The following is a 15,862-nucleotide window of genomic DNA, read 5'->3' as shown; positions in this document are numbered from 1 at the left end:
CCTTGATTGAAAATAATCTTCCCCCTCCTGGAATCTTCATATAGCCCTTTGTAATTATATATTTTATGCTTGGTTTTGTATGTTATTTATTTGTATGGCCTTTTCCCAACTAGATTTATAAATTCCTTGAGGGCAGGGAAATGTGTCTCCAGCAGATGAATATTATTTGAAATACTTCAACCTACCTTGAAACTACTCTCATAAGACCAAATCATACTGCCATTTGTTAGCTCAGTGTGCCAAAGAAGAAATACTAGGCTCTCCAAAGCTATGTCAGTTAATCGTGAACTTTCTGTTTAGAGGTAGAACTAACACACCTAGACTCTGCTACCTCAAAACCAGTGTGCTTTGTGTGGAAATATATCTGACACTGAAAATAGGATGTTTAGAAAACTGGTTCTGATTGCATGTATATGGGAAAAAATCTATGTTGGTGGTTGCACAATTTAAAAATATTTAAGGAGAAGTTAAAGGAACCAGAAAATTTCTATCACTTTGGGTAAATTTATATGGTGGATATGTGGAAAGATGGCCAAACATTAGACAGGATAAGAAGGCATAAACTAGGGCAAGGCAGAACAGGTCTTTTCCTTCACCATAACAGCCCTTTGAGTACTTGAAGGTAGCTCTGATTCTCTACCTGAATCCCATTTCTTCCTTCCTTTTTTGGAATTCTTAGGGGTCCAGGCTGGGTGTTCCAGAGTTATAGAAGAAGAGAAAAGAAGTAAAAGAGATAATATGTTATAAATTATGCAGGGCAAGATTTATAGGTGCAAGAAATTGCACCTACAAAAACCACAATTTAGAAAGCAGATAAAAGAATCATTCACTTTATTTTTTGAAGTTTTATTGATGTATTTTGTTTTTACAACACATTTACACATTCTTCCTTTTCCTCTTCAGAGATCTCTTATAACAAAGTAAAACCGTTAAGCTAAATTAAAAATACAGTGACCTCATCTAAAAGGATATACAGTATTCATATCTGTAGCATTTTAAAAAAATAAACAAGTTTATTTTCTCTCTACTTACTCATCACTCTTACTGAAAGAAAAGAGAGAAAAAAACAAATTTCTTCTAACAATTACCATAAGTCAAGCAAAACAAATCCATCATTGGCTGTATACAAAAATATACATGTTCCATTCTGTATCCTACATCTGCTGCTCTTTATTAGTGTTTCAGCAGCGATCATAACTCTTAGAACTTTCAATGTTATCCTTTACAATATTTTCATTGTATAAATTGTTCTGGTACATTATCAGTTTGTAAAAATCTTCAAAATTGCTTGCAGTGTTGGTATTATAAGATAAATATACTTAATGATTCATAAATAATCTATGTCCTCATTTCGTACAGCATACTAATATTCCTTCAAGTTCATATAACACAACTTAATCATTTGCTAAAAATATTTCAGAAATATTTTTAGCATAGAATTGTACTTTAGACCCTTAAAACTTGGTTAATGTTTGTTAATGAAAGGATTAATTATAAGGTTTTTAAATAGTGAATTTAATCAGTACATGTAAAATAATTTCTCTTAGATTCTTTTCAGGTATACATTGTGGATCTGAGATAAATACATATACATTGTTGGGTTAGTCATTTCTTAAGCAGTTAGTATTTCAGGACATTGTTATGCCAGTAGCACTTATCAAAAAAAAGCGAAAGACAATTTTAAGATATTCTTGGGAAGGAGCAATGTATTTAAAAGTTAACATTTGTAATAAAACATAAAGTAAGTATCAAATGAGTTGGTAAAAGATGGGTGAGCTGAGGAATCAAGGTTGGATCGTATCTAGGTACAAGAGGAGACTTGGGACACCATAGGGAAGCAAAATCATATCATGAGTCATTTCACCTTTAGTTTATCTCATGGTATTTATAACAATCCTTTTGTGAGAGCAAAAACAAAACCAAAAAAAAAAAAAAAATCACCAAAAGGAATAAATGATGTGGATGCCTGTAATTTGGAGAACGCATAAAGTGTTTTTCTTTAGAAATGGTTAAAATATAGAAAGAATAATGAATTGCTACAGAGTGAAATAAACAATTAGTTATTGATCAGTTATCTGATCAATTTATTGATCAGAAGAAGATAATGACCATAGTAATGGTTGTGGTGTTCTTCTTTAAAATAATGTAATGGTTCACTCTGGGGGAGCAGGTTTCTTGGGGAGGTTTTCTGGAGGCAGCCTTAGTTTTCAGTTCAGATCAATAATTACCCCAAATGCAGCCAGGGATTAAAGTACAGTCTTTTATTGTCTCTTCCAAAATCTTATCTCCTTCACTTGGGGGCTGGGCTAGTTTTATGGAGGCCTTCTCTCTCCTTGGTTCCAAGAGCTCTTGCCGCTAGTTCTTTTCCTCTGCTCCTTCAGCTTCCAGCCAGCACAAAGGTGGAAGATGGAATGAATCTGTCATATCTCCAAGAGAGGGCTTCTGGAGAACTGACCTGACTGGCTCACTGAAGCTCTATTTATGCTGGGTGTAAAAGGTTGACTCCTCCTCCGACAGCGGGATTAAGGGATATGTGAATTCACAAAGTTACAAAGTTAACTTTGTGAATCTCCCATACTTGTGAACTCCAATGAGTACTTAAATATATTAGTGAGTTACAGAATTTGCTAAATACCATGCTAAATTAGATAATTATTGTCTCTATCAACTCTAATGAATTAACACTTTTGTAAGGATTCCAACAAATGGTAACATTAAAAGGTTGTTAAACTCCATTTAATTATAGTAACCAATATTGGTTCTTGAGAACTAGGATTTACTTTATCTCTGGCAATAACGATTGGCTATAGAATGTGGTATGTGCTCTCTGGCTAGGTTGATAGTTTTATTTATATGTATTATAATTGTTATAAAATTAAGTGACAATAATAGACTGATCAATTGATAGATTTTTCTTTTTTTTTTTAAAGAAATGAAAAGGCCTTATTGTTTAAAAAATATTTTAGATTTAAGCAAGAAATCTTAGGAATTTATTGTTGTTTCTTACTGAAAAATATAACTTGTTCAAGGAGCCAGAAATTTTTTGTTATGGTTGATATATTTTAGGAATAATCTGGATAGATCTGTGATGTCCAGAGGATACTTTTGTTTCAGTCTAAAGATCAAAATGATCAGTGTCTTCACAAGTTATATTTTGTTGTTATTTATTTGTTTCAATTATATCTGATTCATTGTGACCCCTTTTGGAGTTTTCTAGGCAAAGGTTAAGATAGTAGTTTATTATTTCCTTTGCCAGGTCATTTTATGGATTAGGAAACGGAAGCAAACAAAGTGACTTGCCAGGATCATATAAGTGGGAAGGGAAGTAAGGTCAGATTTCAATTCAGATCTTCTTGACTACTCTAGATTTGGTAACTCATTTCCTATTATTTTATATACAGAGTATTATATGATTTATATTGATGTCTTCTCCCTAGACTTTAACCTTGAAAATAAGGAAATTATCTTAAACGTTAATTCTCCTTAGCAATACACTCTGGAAACAATAAGTCTTTAATGCATAGAAACCATTAAACCATAGTTTATTGTGTTTTCTGTATTTCTGCGGTCTTGTTGAAATGTGATCATTTCAGAAGTCTGTAATAGATCCACAAAAATGGTGGGGTAGAAATAACAAAGCAAGAAAATGCAGGTCGAAGTCCCATCATTGTGTTGATGGGGGGGGGGTCCAAGTAGCAATTCCTGATTTGAAATGTGAGGCAAAAGGCTTAAGGCAGATAGGAAGAATTTACAATGCTTTTCTCTTTCCCCAAAGGTACATTTATTTACTACAAGAAAAGGTTGTGGACAAAATGAAGAGGTAGAAGACCAGGATACCAGGAGTAATAAATATGAAATAGATTCAGGATAGAAATAAAAAGCATATTACAATTAGTGAGGAAAGGGATTTTAACAATTAACAATGGAAGACATCTGTAGGGAATTCACAATTAACCAGGATAAAGGGAATATATACTGTGAGGTGAGAGTATGCCATTGACTGGCAGACTAAATCCATAGAGGAGTTTTAGCAGACTAACCACAGAAAGGGGTTTGCAATGGATTGACTAGTGGGCTAACCATAAAGGCATTTAGCATCCTAAAAGAGTTAGCTATAACAAGGAGAAAGATCATGAAGCATGGGGGAAGGAGGTGAAAGGAAAACCATCATGAGGCAGCACACCGAGGTGGGCTAACCCCTAAAAGGGATTGAGCAATGATGGCATAGGCCTTGAGCCTTTTTAGGTGACCTCATTACTTGGTTTTCTGATTGTATACAGAAAGATGGAGTTTCCAAAGATCTCCAGCAGGGGTGGGATTGTTTTCAAAAGTCCACTTGAACAAAAGGCTTACTTTAGGATGAGAAAATACCTTTGTATCCCTTCCCTACTTCCCTCAGAGAGTATTATAATCTTATCTATATTTCAGGCTTTGTTTGCTAACTCATTTTAGCTACCCTGGGACCTCATCCTTGTTACCTTGTATTTCATCTGTAAAGTCTTCTCCAAAAATTCAGGGATAGAATGATCAATTATAAGAGTTAGAGGAGGTCAGAATAAAATTGTATGGAGCTTTTTAAAGTTGGTTATTTTGGGAGATAGTGATTCTCTTGAGTTCTTCAACTATAGACTCTAGCCACTTACTGGTTATGTTGTAGAGGAGATTCATGTATAAGCTGGACAATGTAGCTTCTGAAAACTCTTTAAATTTTGTGAAAGAGGATGAAAAAAGGACCATTGAGATTTGGTAATTGAGAAATGAAATTGGAAATGGTAAAAGCCATAGACAATTTCAGTAGCATCTTTTAGAAAGCTCAATCATGTGCATTGTTGGTGGAGTTGTGAACGAATCCAACCATTTTGGAGAGTAGTTTGGAACTATGCCCAAAAAGTTATCAAACTGTGCATACCCTTTGATCCAGCAGTGTTACTACTGGGATTATATCCCAAAGAGATCTATAAAGAAGGAAAGGGACCTGTATGTGCCACGAATGTTTGTGGCAGCCCTTTTGTAGTGGCTAAAAACTGGAAACTGAATGGATGTCCATCAGTTGGAGAATGGCTGAATAAATTGTGGTATATGAATATTATGGAATATTACTGTTCTGTAAGAAATGACCAACAGGATGATTTCAGAAAGGCCTGGAGAGACTTACCCGAACTGATGCTGAGTGAAATGAGCAGGACCAGGAGATCATTATATACTTCAACAACAATACTATATGATGACCAGTTCTGATGGACCAGGCCATCCTCAGCAACGAGATCAACCAAATCATTTCCAATGGAGCAGTAATGAACTGAACCAGCTATGCCCAGAAAAAGAACTCTGGGAGATGACTAAAACCATTACATTGAATTCTCCAATCCCTATATTTATGCACACCTACTTTTTGATTTCCTTCACAAGCTAATTGTACAATATTTCAGAGTCTGATTCTTTTGTACAGCAAAATAACATTTTGGTCATGTATACTTATTTGTATCTAATTTATATTTTAATATATTTAACATCTACTGGTCATCCTGCCATCTAGGGGAGGGGGTGGGGGGGTAAGAGGTGAAAAATTGGAACAAGAGGTTTGGCAATTGTTAATGCTGTAAAGTTACCTATGCATATATCCTGTAAATAAAAGGGTATTAAAAAAAAAAAAAAAGAAAGCTCAATCATGATTGAGCCATCATGACATTCTAATTCCAGGTATACTGCATTAGAAAGTTGAAATAGGGTTAAGAAAAAAGATATAGACCGATTTTCTTGTGCAGCGCAAGTATAGAAATATGTATAGAAGAATAATCGTACATGTTTAACATATTGGATTACTTGCTGTCTGGGGAGGGGGTGGGAGAAAGGGAATGAGAAAAAAGTTTGTAACACAAGGTTTTGCAAGGATGTTGAAAATTATGTATATGTTTTGAAAATAAAAAGCTTTATTGAAAAAAAATCCTTAAAAAGAAAAGAAAAGAAAGAAAAAACATACAGGAAGAGTGGCTTGATTGTACAGATCTCTTGTGGGAACAGTTTATCCAGAGGTGACACATTTTACAGCTGTTAAGAAATTTATTCTCAAAGTATCTGAAAGGGGTGGCCCTAAGCTTCAGGAAAAATAAACCCTGGACCTCATCTTTGTAAAAACGTTAACCAAGAGAATATTAATAGCCACCAACCTGGATAGTTACTTAACTGCCTCTATAAAATGTTTGCAAGAATACTCAGCTCATTTGGGGCAGCTAGGTGGTGCAGTGGATAGAGAACCAGCCCTGAAATCAGGAGGACCTGAATTCAAATTTGGTTTCAGACACTTAACACGTACTAGCTGTGTGACCTTGGGCAAGTCACTTAACCCCTATTGCCTCAGCAAAAAAAAAAAAAAAATACTCTGCTCACTTGTCATAAGCATCCTTTGATAAAATCATGAAAAGAGAATTGTTAGGGTTATACAATTGACTGAAAGATGAAAGTACATTATCTCAATGTTGTTAATGGTTTTTTTAAGAAAATATTCAGCAGAGCAAAATATTAGTCACTTTTAATCCTGTCTTATAAAGTGTCTTCTATGTATGTCTGAAGATTATAAGAGTCTTTGAAAATGTTAAAACAAAAAGTTTTAATTAGTGTCTTGATCAGTCTCAAAATGTAATGATAATACGTATGCTTACCAAAAATATTTGCCAATATTATAGAGAACATACAGCATAGTGTTTAAATGGGAGAGGATTTTTTCCCCCTAGTTTATAGACCCCTGTTTTTATGAAAATGTAGTGATTGTATTAGGCCCTTTGAATTGTAGTCATACATGGGCTCAGTTTAACTATTACATACAGGAAAAAACAAGTAGAGAAAGAAGAGCAGTTCTCTATATTACCATGTATACTTGAATGGATAATTATATAATTAATCCATCAGTACAAATATTTTGAATAGGCACTGCAAATTTATAATGTCTTAATCCTAGAATTGAATAGTGGGAGAAAGGGTTGGATGGTCTTTGAGATATAGTGCCTCAAAGAGGCCTTTAATGGCCCAAATCTCTTCCTGAATCATGGCCCAATTTTTTAACAATCATATTTTTCTTGTGTTACTATAAGTGACTATGAGATATAGAATGATTCTGCCATTTCTGAAGAATGAAAATTAAAGGCTCCGAAAGGACAATGGAGTAGCACATTATGGATATGATCAAGATGCAGTATATTATTGACCAAAAACTGTACAAGATAAGAATAATATAAAGGTAGTCATTGGAAAGATGTATGATCAGGAAAGTAGGTCTTGTCTTGTAGTAAGAGTAAAGGATAACTGATAAATATAATCTCATTTTATATTGGCATGCACACAATGTCAGGTACAATTGAGTCATTTATGGAGGATTTGGGGGAAATAATGGTGGTAGAAGTTTTATAGGATAAAGATAAGGGTGGGTACTATGACTTTAATTTTTGAAAGGAGTTATTTACATTACTAAGATTAGAAACACATATATTTGTGACTCTAGCCAAGTCTAATGAATTTAGTTCATCATCAAGTTGTTTTTCATCAAAGGCAAGCAATGTCTATAAAGTAATGTCTTTTTGTGGTCTATAAATTGGATCCATAGGCATTTTCTACAACACTTTGCAAAGGCTATATTGTTCAAATAAATAAAGTATTCAAAATGAAGACTTAGAAAGGCTAAAACCCTTTTGGACATATGTTCTGATATACATTTTATATTTAAAAGTATCTACGATTTTCCTCTGGTGGGGGTAGGTAGTCTCTTCACTACCACATAAAGCAATTCCTTCTGTGACTTCATAAATGGTTATGTAGAATTTTTAATCAAAATCTGTTGTAAAGTCTCATTTTATAGTCATACTTTGTGTTCTGTTGTGTTCCTCCTTGAGGATGGGACCAGATTGCTTTATGTTCATTAAATACAGGGCACATTGAATGTACAATATCCTTTTCACTGTGACTTTCCCCATTGTTTCAAGATAGCATGGGTTAACATAATAAATTAAATGGGAATTTTTGTGAAAGCTGTAGACATACATGTGAAGGCTAGCTGATGATACAGAAAAGGTTTAGAAATGCGTAAGCTAAATGTATATCAACCCACATTTTACAATAAAGTACTTTAAACATCCAATAAAAAAAAAAAAAATTCAGACTTCTTTAATATGAAGGGAGGGCCAAAAATTTTTGCCTGAGTTTTCTAGATCCAGAAGGGATGCTACAGTATAGAAGGGATAACCGTAGTTGTACACTAACTTGAATTGAAACTTATTTTTCTCCCTTCAGTTTTTAATGATTTATATGTTCCTTAGTGTAAAGATGGACATGATATAATATTCTTCTATATAGAACCCAATAATAGTGTAAATGTATTTCTCTTCTAGGCATCTTTCTTAACAAAGAAGTTAAACATTGGTGGGAAAAGAGTAAATCTTGCAATATGGGTAAGTTAACTATTTTTATATGGTAAATTTGGGTGTTTCTGAAATTGTTTAGTCTAAATAATTAGGAAATTGGGAATTAACCAAAAATTTGTTAATTAAGTTAATTCTTTCAGTTTAAAATGTTTTTTATTTTTTAAAATTTATTTTTAATACATATTGCTTTATGCATCATGTTGGAAGAGAAAAATGAGAGCAAAACGGAAAAACCATGGGAGAGAAAAAATAGAAAAAAGAAGTAAACCTAACATGTGTTGATTTACATTCAATCTACACTGCCTACAGATCAGAGAAGACCAAGAGACCCTGGAAAAGGAAAATCATGTTTGCGCTGAATTGCCTAGGGATTGAATTTTCTTAATACAAATACTGTTCAAAGTCTATTAAAATTACTTTGGATGTTTAAAATGTTTTTAAAAAGAAATTCTAGAAATAATGCATGTGTTTAAATAACCAAACTACATCCAAAAAGATTTTATATGTATACATATACAGTTATCTTGTTGCACAAGAAAAATCAGATCAAGAAGGAAGAAAAAGAAAAACTGAGAAAAAATGCAAGCAAATAACAGAGAGAGAATGAGAATGCTATGTTGTGTTCTACACTCTGTTCCCATGGTTCTCTCTCTGAGTGAGATGGCTCTCTTCAGATGGCACAAGTGGAACTGGTTTGAATCATCTCATATCAAAGAGTGTTCAGAATTGATTGTTGTATAGTTGTGGCTGTGTATAATGATTTCCTGGTTCTGCTCATTTCATTTAGCATCATGTAGCTTCTCATTCTCATCCAAGCCTCTCTGAAATCCTGCTGGTTGTTTCTTAAAGAAAATAGTTTTTCATAGCATTCATATGCCATAATTTTATTCAGCCATTCTCCAATTGATGGTCTCAGTTTCCAGTTTCTTGCTGCTATAAAGAGGGCTGCCACAAACATTTTTGCACATGTGGGTCCCTTTCCCTATTTTAGGATCTCTTTGGCATATAATCCCAGTAGGGTATTATATATTCCATAACATTCATATACCACAATTTACCCAACCATTCTCCAATTGATGGGCATCCATTCATTTTCCAGCTTCTAGCCACTACAAACAGGACTGACACAAACATTTTAGCACATACAGGTCCCTTTCCCTTCTTTAGTATCTCCTTGGGGTATAAGCCCAGTAGTAACACTGCTGGATCAAAGAAAGGGTCTATGCACAGTTTGATAACTTTTTGAGCATAGTTCCAAATTGCTCTCCAGAATGGTTGGATCTGTTCATAGTTCCACCAACAATGTATCAGTCCCAGTTTTCCCACATCCCTTCCAACATTCATCATTATCTTTTCCTATCATATTAGCCAATCTGACAGGTGTGTAGTAGTATCTCAGAATTGTCTTCATTTGCATTTCTCTGATTAATAGTGATTTGGAGCACCTTTTCATGTGGCTACAAATGGTTTCAATTTCTTCATCTGAAAGTTGTCTATTCATATCCTTTGACTATTTATCAATTGGAAAATGACTTGAACTATTATAAATTTGAGTCAATTCTCTATCTATTTTAGAAAGGAGGCCTTTATCAGATCCTTTGGATGTAAAAATGTTTTCCCAGTTTATTGCTTTCCTTCTAATCTTGTTTGCATTAGTTTTGTTTGTATAAAAACTTTTTAACTTAATATAGTCAAAATTATCTATTTTATGATCAGTAATGATCTCTAGTTCTTTTGGTCAGAAATTCCTTCCTCCTCCACAAATCTGATAGGTAAACTATCCTATGTTCTTCTAATTTGTTTATAGTACCATTCTTTATGTCTAGATAATGAACCTCTTTCCACCTTATCTTGGTATATGATGTTAGATGTGGGTCTATGCTTATTTTCTGCCATACTAATTTCCAATTTTAACTAAATTTTAACTAAAAATGCTGATGACTTATGTGGATTTATTTTGTATTATTTATTTATTTATTTTGTATCTTGCAACTTTGCTAAAGATTTTTAGTTGATTCTCTGGGGTTCTCTAAGTATATCATCATATCATCTGCAAAGAGTGATAATTTGGTTTCCTCATTACCTACTCTAATTGCTTTAATCTTTTTTTTAATTGCCTAGGCTAGCATTTCTAATACAATATTGGATAGCAGTGGTGATAGTGGACCACTTTTTTTTTTTTTAAATAACTTTTTATTTCCAGAACCAATGCCAGGGTAATTTTTTACAACATTAATCCCTTGCACTCGCTTCTGTTCCGATTTTTCCCCTCTTTCCCTCCACTTCCTCCCCCTGATAGCAAGCAGTCCTATACATGTTAAAGAGATTACAGTATATCTTAGATACAATATATGTGTGCAGAACCAAATAGTTCTCTTGTTGCTCAGGGAGAATTGGATTCAGAAAGTATAAATAACCCAGGAGGAAAAAAAAAAATGCAAGCAGTTTACATTCATTTCCTAGTGTTCTTTCTTTGGGTGTAGCTGCTTCTGTCCATCCTTGATCAATTATGGACCACCTTTTTTCACCCCTGGTCTTGGTCTTGTTGGGAATAGTTCTAGTTTATTCCCATTACATAAAATGCTTGCTGATGGTTTTAAATAGATGCTACTGACTATTTTAAGGCAAAATCCATTTATTTCTATACTCTCCAGTGTTTTTAATAGGAATGGGTGCTGCCTGTCAGATTGGCTAAGATGACAGGAAAAAATAATGATGATTGTTGGAGGGGATGCGGGAAAACTGGGACATTGATGCATTGTTGGTGGAGTTGTGAACGAATCTAACCATTTTGGAGAGTAGTTTGGAACTATGCTCAAAAAGTTATCAAACTGTGCATACCCTTTGATCCAGCAGTGTTACTACTGGGATTATATCCCAAAGAGATTATAAAGAAGGGAAAGGGACCTGTATGTGCACGAATGTTTGTGGCAGCCCTTTTTGTAGTGGCTAAAAACTGGAAACTGAATGGATGTCCATCAGTTGGAGAATGGCTGAATAAATTGTGGTATATGAAAATTATGGAATATTACTGTTCTGTAAGAAATGACCAACAGGATGATTTCAGAAAGGCCTGGAGAGACTTACACGAACTGATGCTGAGTGAAATGAGCAGGACCAGGAGATCATTATATACTTCAACAACAATACTAGATGATGACCAGTTCTGATGGATCAGGCCATCCTCAGCAACGAGATCAACCAAATCATTTCTAATGGAGCAGTAATGAACTGAACTAGCTATGCCCAGAAAAAGAACTCTGGGAGATGACTAAAAACCATTACATTGAATTCCCAATCCCTATATTTATGCACACCTGCATTTTTGATTTCCTTCACAAGCTAATTGTACAATATTTCAGAGTCTGATTCTTTTTGTACAGCAAAATAACGTTTTGGTCATGTATACTTATTGTGTATCTAATTTATATTTTAATATATTTAACATCTACTGGTCATCCTGCCATCTAGGGGAGGGGGTAGGGGGTAGGGGGTAAGAGGTGAAAAATTGGAACAAGAGGTTTGGCAATTGTTAATGCTGTAAAGTTACCCATGCATATATCCTGTAGATAAAAGGCTATTAAATTTAAAAAAAAAATAGGAATAGGTGTTGGATTTTATCCATCAAATGTTTTTTCTGCATCTATTGAGATAATCATACGGTTTTTGTTAATTTGGTTATTGATATAGGCAATTATGCTAATAGTTTTTCTAATATTGAACCAGCCCTGTATTCCTAGTATAAAGTCTACTTGGTATTTATGTATTGGTGTAATCCTTCCTGGGGAAGGATTTTATATTTTTTAAACTTTCTCATTCATAGTTTGTTTTTGAAGGGTGCCATAGCAAATAGTTTCCCTTTCCAACTTTTTTCTTTTCTTTTCTTTTTTAGCTTTCTAGACTTTCTAAAATGTCTATGTACTTTTCTCTTTTGAGTAAAATACCCTGAACATAATTAAATTTTTGAAGATTTTATGTTATATCAGGTAACTTCTGTATATAATTAAGTTAGAGGAAATCATGCAGATTAACTTACTGTAGAAATAAATTTAAAAATTTAACCATTTTAGGTTCTCTCTACCTTAGTATTTCCATTGTCCTCCTATGAAGTGTCTTATGTTAAAATTTTAATCTTTTAAACAATTATATTTTAACAGTTGAAGCTTTGAGCCTAGTATAATTAGAAGAATTTTCATAACAAATTTTTTATCTAATCTAGGACACAGCAGGCCAAGAAAGGTTCCATGCATTGGGTCCAATTTACTACAGAGATTCAAATGGAGCTATTTTAGTTTATGATATAACAGATGAAGATTCCTTTCAGAAGGTATTGTTTATCTTTTTGCTGATAAATTGTATTTAATATTTTATAGTCATACATGAGAGACTAGTTTTTGAGGACATGCATTTTTTTGTTTTTGTCATCTCTATGACCTGGTATGATGCTTTCTGCATAATATGTACTTAATGTTTCTTAAATTGACTGACAGTTCATTAAATATAGGATAAAGATATAGCCAAAGAACTAGGTTTTTTTTAGTGCTGAAAGAACTAGTTGACTCTTAGCAGGTGTTTTGCCTTTTTTAATCTTGCATATTTTTTCTTGGTTGAAAGCAGTATGAAGTCATGCTCATTAGCCCCTCAGTGTTAAAAACTAGTAGAAAAATATTACCCAGAAAGAGGAATAAGTGAAAAGCAATCAGTAGCTGTTAGAATTGTTGTCTTGGTGTAGTTGTTGTTTGCTCTTAATATTATTCCTCCTTAGCCAATTAGGTGTAAGTAATTTGAAGGTGATTTATTGGTAAAATATGAGGGAAGATGTGAAGGGACAAAGAACAAAAGAAATAATATTTTGTCTGAGTGAAGGTGACTTAATGGGTTGGGAGGATCTTTTGGATGTTTAGCAATATAATAAGAGTGGTTAAGAAAAAGGCAAGGAGCCAGCAATTTTATGTGATTGCGTAATTTATATTATCATGTAAAGAAATTAAAGTAAAAAAATATCTTGTTATCAGGTCGAAAAATAAGTGCAAGCTACTTTTATTAGAGTAAATCCCATGTGAGTTCTGTCATTTTATTTGAGAGGATGAACAGAGTACAACCATTGTGAAAATACTATCAAATTCTCACTGTGGGAAACAGAATAAAGGATCAAGTGTCCCACAGGATATGTGTTATTGGAGCAAAGAGATTTGGGCAGATTTCCTTTGAGCAAGTAGGGGGAGTAGTATCCAGTTTTCTTTAGTAGGTAACAATCCTTATAGAATTCCTTTGTTGTACAGTCCTTCAGCAAGAACTTGTGGAGTTATAGAGTAATTTAGAGGGATTATTTAGCTTCTTTTTGCCAAATCTTTTTCTGTTAAGCTTGTTTTCACTTTCTATTTATCTTGTTGCCTTTTAATCATAACCAAAGAAACTTTGTACACTGTTTAAATTTCAATTTTTCAATTTCAAAATTTCAATTGGGGGAGGGGTTATGAGGTTTAACGTTTAAAATGATGACTAAAAAAAGAGTGAAGATTAAAGTTATTTCCTTATAGCAAATTATTTGTAATAAATATTGTGCTAATAATAAAATACTGTGGTCCAAGGCAGGGCTTGTATTTCAATACATACTTTTTGTATACACAGGTAAAAAACTGGGTCAAGGAATTAAGAAAAATGTTGGGCAATGAAATCTGTTTATGTATAGTTGGTAAGTATTTAATTTATTTTGACTTGGTCTTATGTTTTCACATTTCATGGAAGAAGTTTTAATGTTTCTAAAATTATGTCAGAAAAGTGAAGAAATTTTTAAACATCTTTTAAAACAGCTCAACCTAGAATTAGTTTCAATGCTGAAAATTTTGAGATTATTATCAACTTTGTTTTAAAGATGAGAATATTGAAGCACAGAGGGATTAAATGACTTGGGCTATAAGTCACTTTTTTTGAAAGTTAATATGAGTGTGTTAGAAAATGGGCAGCTAGGTGGCATAGTGGATAGAACACCAGCCCTGAAGTCAGGAGGACCTGAATTTCAAATCTGACCTCAGAGCCTTAACAGTTCCTAGCTGCGTGACTTAATAAGTCACTTAACCCCAAATTGCCTCAGGGAAAAAAAAAAATTCATTTGAAATGTAATATTTCTTATTTATTTCTCAAAATGGTGACTCTGGTTACTTAGCATCTTAATTTAGGAAAATCAACCTCATTTAATTAAATTTGCATTAACAAATTGTTTGAATCTTTTTGTTAAGTGTCTGAGACCAGATTTGAACTCAGGTCTGATGCTCTATCCACTGTGCCACCTATCTGCCCTGTTTGTAACTTTTTTAATGGAAAAGAAGTCACTTTTTTTTTTTTTTTTTTTACTGGTCTAAAACAGTAGCAGAACGATATGAACATATATAAAGGGCATATAACTTGTATAATTGAGTTTCATTTCTGAGTAGCCAGTTTACTATTCTTGTGATATGAGTAAATTATTTGACCTTTTCAAGCATCTTACTTGTGAAAATAATGAAGTTATTTTCCTTGTCTTTTTTGTGAAGCTTGAAAAAGGATGTAACATTTTGTAAATATAAACCTCTAAATCAATATAAATTCCTATTATTTTATTGGTGAAACATTGTGATATGGTGGATAAAAAAGCCAGTCTTGGGATGAGGAAGAACTAGACTTAAATCTTGCCTCTGATATGCTATTTACATGATGTTTGAATATATCACGAATCTCCCAGTGCCCAATAGCCTCGACCTTAAGATTTGTAAGTTACCATAAGAGGTGCTATTCTTAATTAGCAGAGTAATTTTCTCATTGGGAGTTATCTAAATCAATAAAGGCATAGATTCAGTCAAAAATTTTTTTTCTTAGCTATTTTCTTCATGAGTGAAATAGAATCTTAGTTATAAGGGAACCTGGTAGCTTTCTAGTCCATGCAGTATTTAATACTATTGGCTGGAGGGTGGGGGCAAGGGGGAGAAGGAAGAAGAAAGAGAGGGAGGAGGCATAACGAAGAGAAATACCTGGATTCAGGTATTCCTGAATTCAAATGTGACCTCATACTCTTAGTAGCTGTGTGACCCTGGGCACATCATTTAATCTGTTTGCCTCAGTCTTCTCATCTGTAAAATGGAGGTAATAATGACACATACTTCCCAAAGTAGTTCTTATGGGTATCAAATGAAAGAATAAGTAAAAGGATTAGCACAGTGTCTGGCAAATAAAAATTACTATATAAATAGTGACTATTAGTAGTAATTAGTAGTAATATTCCTTGTAAGTGGATGATTTGAAAATTTTTGGCAACAATTAGTCCACTTTTGTGCAAAGCAAACCATTTTTACTGAACTCTTAATTGTTAGTCTCTTCCTTTACTTTAAGCTAAAATCTGATCTTCCCACTTCCACCTGTTTAGTAGGAATGGATCTAATATTTTGCTAAATAGATTTTGATAATACATTCATGAT

General features: G+C 33.4%; 1 protein-coding gene across 1 annotated transcript in view; it reads left to right on the top strand.

Moving 5' to 3' along the window:
- RAB21 (RAB21, member RAS oncogene family) overlaps positions 1 to 15,862 on the top strand; it is a 36,046-nt gene that overhangs the window by 9,827 nt on the left and 10,357 nt on the right. Inside the window, exons 2-4 of the mRNA XM_031938948.1 lie at positions 8,379 to 8,438; positions 12,631 to 12,738; positions 14,043 to 14,106. Of these exons, the coding sequence (XP_031794808.1) occupies positions 8,379 to 8,438; positions 12,631 to 12,738; positions 14,043 to 14,106 (232 nt within the window). The remainder of the gene's footprint in view (positions 1 to 8,378; positions 8,439 to 12,630; positions 12,739 to 14,042; positions 14,107 to 15,862) is intronic.

This window comes from Sarcophilus harrisii, chromosome 5, assembly GCF_902635505.1.
Source record: "Sarcophilus harrisii chromosome 5, mSarHar1.11, whole genome shotgun sequence".
Taxonomy (NCBI): Eukaryota; Metazoa; Chordata; class Mammalia; order Dasyuromorphia; family Dasyuridae; genus Sarcophilus; species Sarcophilus harrisii.
Note: the sequence above shows the minus strand (reverse complement) of the source record. Positions and strands in the feature narration are given on the sequence as shown.